Genomic DNA, 4,869 nt, shown 5'->3' with positions numbered 1-4,869 from the left:
CCCACCTGCCACCCTCCATGCCCCCTTTTTAAATCCATTCATTGGCTTCCTGTTTCTCTCTGTCAAATTCATGTTGTTCTTTGTCATTACAAGGCACTATATGACCTCACCCCTGTCAACCTCATTAGTCTTGCTTCTCTTTTTTTCTCCTGCATTCCACCTTCTGTTCTAGGCTTTATGCTTTCTGTGCTGGACGTAGTACCCACAACAGATGAGTCCATCCACTTCGCTGGTGTTCTTTTCGATCAGATCCCTCTTTTAGGATGTCTTCAAATGGTGTTGTCCCTCTTAATCTTCTCAGTGGCCCCTAGACCCTAGGCAGCAGCACTTTTATAATACCATTTGTTTTCTTGCCCTAAAGTGCTTACTGTCTAAGAAGGGCAAGATTATGTAGGTTTATCCAGGTCTGTACGTGCTGTGTAGATTAAAGGAGCTATGTAATATCTGTTTTAACTTGTAACTTGTGCATTAGGGATAAATAAAATGCACAGGGTAGGTTTACACTCTCTGGATGTTAAAACATGCTTATTAGTAAAATGTTTTTTTGCTTGCCTAGCAAGGTCTTTTTGTGTTGTGTATATATGGGACTGATTAGCCATTATTTCCTCGGGATTCTGAAGCTGCAGCATAATGTTATGGATCAAGAGTCCTTTCTTTCTAGTTAAGATTTAACTAGCTGTCTTTTATCTTCTCTGCAACTTTGTCCAACTAGGCATGTATAGATCCTTAACTTGTTCCAGGAGAGAAATATTTGGAAAGTTTATGGAAAACTGGACAGTTTGAGAGAGAGGGTTAAAGATGGGGTCACTTCACTTGTGTTTCCATATGTACAGTCTTCACATTATAATATAAAGTGTTTATAGGGAATCCTTAAATTTAGTAATTTTTATCAACTCCAGTTACATGCATATCAGAAAGAAGCATGACTTGCTTACTGTATAGCATAATATGGGTCTCTTGTAAGCTTATTGCATACATTATAACAAACATTGCTCATATGTCCAATTTAGGTGCATAAACTAGTTAAGTGTGTAGCAGTTTTTCAGCCCTTTGTTCTACTTTGTAATTCAGTTGTATTCTTTTTAACTGGTTAATAATTGGCTCCAGAAGTAGTAAATGGAAAGCAGTTGTCAAAGGTCTGCTATTAAAAGCCTGGAAAAGGATTGGAGCTAGTTGTTTCAGGGCAGCAAATAGTACAGCATTTGACCCATCTTCCACTGCACTGTCAGACTGTTTTTCTGCCAGCACTTTGAGTTATCTTCAGAATTATATATGGAACATGGTGCGTGCAACATGTTTTCTGTGCCTAGTGTTACTAAGAAGGCTTATTATTTTCCAGGTGATTTTAGGAAAGTTGTATGTAGAAGTTGCAGCTTTCATCTTATCCAGAGGTTCCAGGGCATAGATGTCTGGTCAGTTTATGCTTTAGAGAAAAACTGTTGCAAGTGTTTTTAGAAATCAATGGTATAAGAAGGTGCATTTTGCTCCTGACAGCAAACTGTGCATCTCCCTGGCATGATCAGTGCTACTATGATCTCAGGTGGGCAGTTTGCTTCCCATCTCATTAGTGAAGTATGAAAAATGTATGACAAAATGTGATGCTTGCATTTTTTGCCTTGTTAGTGATTCCTCCCCTCCTTTTATTTTTTCCAATAGACTATGCAAGCCGCAAGATGTCCCACAGATGAACTGTCCTTAACTAACTGTGCTGTGGTGAATGAGAAGGACTTCCAGTCTGGCCAGTAAGTATCCACTATCACTCTTTTTTTTAAGAAGTCCCAGAGAGTGATGCTTTAGCCTGAACACTATCAGTAACAGTTATGAAATGGACTTGTACCCAGAATCTAGATGTGCAAGGGCTTGATGAATAAGGATAGGTATCTCTGTTTTCAGAACAAGCATAGGGTTGGCTAGTTAGCACAGTCTTGCACTGCATTATCTTCAGAGGTTAAAAATGAGGGTGTGGCTTTTTCCTAAATTTATCTTTAGACGTAAGCAAAGAGGGTGCTTTTCAGTTCAGTATTGGTATACAAAATATGGGATGAACTAGTCCTATAGCCTAGTATCCAAGACAGGTGTTTTTTAGATTGCTGTACTATTTTTTTTCCTTAATAGAATTTCTGTCTGAGAGCAAATGCTGGCAGGGTTCCTTTCAGGTAAGCCTCCTGCTGCTGCTTCAACATCAGAACTGATAAAGCTTTCTATTTAAGGCTTTTTTTTTAACCATGACCACCTGCTGCTGTTCTGATTATCTAGGAAAGGAGCAGCCTGAAAGGAGCACCCTATTTCCATCTTATGTAGCCTTTTTTTTGCTATGGGGGATATGGTCATCTGAAAACTCAGTACAGGCTGGAAACTCCTCCCAGCTCTCTGTATGATGACAGATAGGTCCTTAGGGATGCATTTTAAGTATTAAAAGGATTTTTCATCTTTCTGTGTGTGGGTCTGTGCATAGTGAAAATGTGTAGGATGGTGTTTCTCCACCTTGCTGCTTCAGAGGAAAAACACATATTTTAAGGCTTTTCAGCTTCTGACCTGAGATCCATTTAACTCCTCCAACATGAGCTACCATGGAGAGCTCCTGTAACTCAGGGAGCTGTCCCAGCCCACCAGTTATGATCTGTACCTGATCCGATAGAAGAGAGGAGGTGGCACTGGTAGGATGGCAAAAAATCCTTCCCTCCTGAAGCTGAGCATCATTTTTGGCTCCTGCATTCCTCAGTGGTCTTTGGACATGGTTTTGAACAGTGTACTTGCAATGTAGTGTCCCAATTCATAATGGAGAGCTCTTCTTTTAGACTGCAAATTAAGGTATTTTTAAAATCAACAATTAACTGTAAGGAATAGATAGTCCTTGTGACAAAGGCTTGAAGTAATTTTTTTAAAGACTTTTTAAAAATAATTGGCCTGCTGCCTTTGGGATAGTGTGTAAAGCAAGGCGGAGAGAACAGTTAATCACGTCACATGCTGAAATGTACACTTATCCTTGGCAGTATGAAATTGAAGTCTCCTTTGTTCAGATTCAAAAGCCTTTTGCCTTGTGCTTGGAATATGAAACTAGACCATTCGGATTGCTTCTCTTAAGTTCTTGTACTTGTGTATAGGCATCCAAGTATAGTCTTGTACAGGAGATTCACCAAGTGAATTTGAACATGGTAAAATGGAAGGATTTCTGCCTGTCCTTGGAGAGTATATAGCCATTCAGGTTAGAAAGCTAGCTATTGTGTATAACAATAGGTGAGCCGGCATACTTTTGAAGCTGCTGTGTAGGAGGCTAGCTTGCTGTAGACATTGGCTTCTTTCCTCCTCCTTATGAATGCTTAAAATAGATTGGAGAAAAACGCTCCCAAATAGCAGTTAGTAATGGAGCAAAATGCAGTAGTAGAAGTGTAAATATCCAGTTAGACTTTCTGGTTAAAATGTGTGCCCCGAAAGGAGTTAGATGGGGTTCCTATGAATTGCACTCTGGTTTGGGCAATGAAATCCTACATGTGTTCTTTTCTTTTGTGAATATTGCCCTTACCCTCTTTGCCTCAGTTCCCTATCTGTAAAATGGGGTACTCACTACAAATAATATTTTAAGTGTTCAGATACTAAGATAAGTAAGGCCGTGCAAGAGGCAGGTACTTGCCAATAGGTTGTCTGCATACATTGTACTTGCACAAATAAATGAGTGGGTCATTTTCACAGTTTTCTTAACCTTTCCTCAAAATGGATTTTTTTTATTAATAAGTGACATTTATTTTTTTGCATGCTAAGAATTAGCATCTTTGCTAACCTTTCCTAAATAAAGTAATGGAAGAACCTAAGTTCTAGACCTGTAGGAGTCAACTGTCTTCATTATGGTACTGTATAGATAACTTATATGCTGCATGTATGAAAGTACAGAGAATAGTGATTACAAATTGGTGTATTGTAATCATAAAAGTGCTGGGTATGCTGCTATGTAAATTTATCACTCAGCCTAATAGGTTTGCTTGTTTTCAAGAATTTAAAGCTTGCACGGGAACCATCACTGATTGTTGTTAATAACTAGAAATTGCTCTTAAGCTATAAGCCTGGAATGCAGAAGAATTGTTACAATATTAGATCAGAGTCAAAGAGCATAATCATTTATCTGCAATGCAGAAAATCTGAGTGAACCCATCTCTGTTATCTGTAGTTCTGCCATAGAGCTGCATACAATCAGTTGACTTATTTATTTTATAAATGAATGCTTGTCATATTATCTGGTCCTTGACTGACTAAAGAGAAGGTGTTAGCAGCAGCATATCCTGAAGTGGGCTGCATGCAACTTAATACCTTGTTAAGCAAAGAAGCCATGGCATGATTCTAAACCAGCAAGCTAGGGCACTAGGTTTCAATAAGATCCTTTGAAGGGTGCTATGAGGTGTGAGGAAATAAGCAGATAAACTATGCAGGTAAACCAAGCTCAGGTTTTTCCCTGCCCAGACGATCCTACATCTCTTCAGTCCCTGTGTAAAGAGGTAAGTAGTGCAATATATAAATTTAGTTTCTGAAATTGGGTGCCACTCAACTGACATGGAGGGGTGGCTCAAGCTGTGGAGGGGTGGCTCAAGTCCAAAAAGGCTGAGAACCACTGAGCTATGAAAAAACCATTGTATCTTAAATTTCTATATTATGTTTAGATTCTCATCAATCCCAAAGCGCTCTGGAAACAAATATGCATACAAAAAGTAGGCAGTCAGCTCCATGGTGCTGAGGACAGCAGCATGGTAAAGAAGTGTCTGGGCAGGGAATACTATATTTACTCACCTACCATACATGCACCTTTCCCCAAAAAATCAACCCCTCTAAAATTGGGGAAGCTGATTTTTTTTTTTTTTGCCCAGAATAGAAGGACCCTGC

The 4,869-nt window shown here is 39.2% G+C and overlaps 1 protein-coding gene across 2 annotated transcripts in view; it reads left to right on the top strand.

Moving 5' to 3' along the window:
• Positions 1-4,869, top strand: part of NSF (N-ethylmaleimide sensitive factor, vesicle fusing ATPase) — a 106,701-nt gene that overhangs the window by 587 nt on the left and 101,245 nt on the right. For both annotated transcript variants that reach the window (XM_006017664.3, XM_006017663.3), the window contains exon 2: positions 1,657-1,742. In XM_006017664.3, coding sequence (XP_006017726.2) covers positions 1,657-1,742 — 86 coding nt within the window. The remainder of the gene's footprint in view (positions 1-1,656; positions 1,743-4,869) is intronic.

The sequence above is a fragment of the Alligator sinensis genome, unplaced genomic scaffold (genome assembly GCF_000455745.1).
Source record: "Alligator sinensis unplaced genomic scaffold, ASM45574v1 scaffold755_2, whole genome shotgun sequence".
In the NCBI taxonomy this organism is placed as follows: Eukaryota; Metazoa; Chordata; order Crocodylia; family Alligatoridae; genus Alligator; species Alligator sinensis.
The sequence above is the reverse complement of the archived record's forward strand: the minus strand, read 5'-3'. Positions and strand labels throughout refer to the sequence as shown.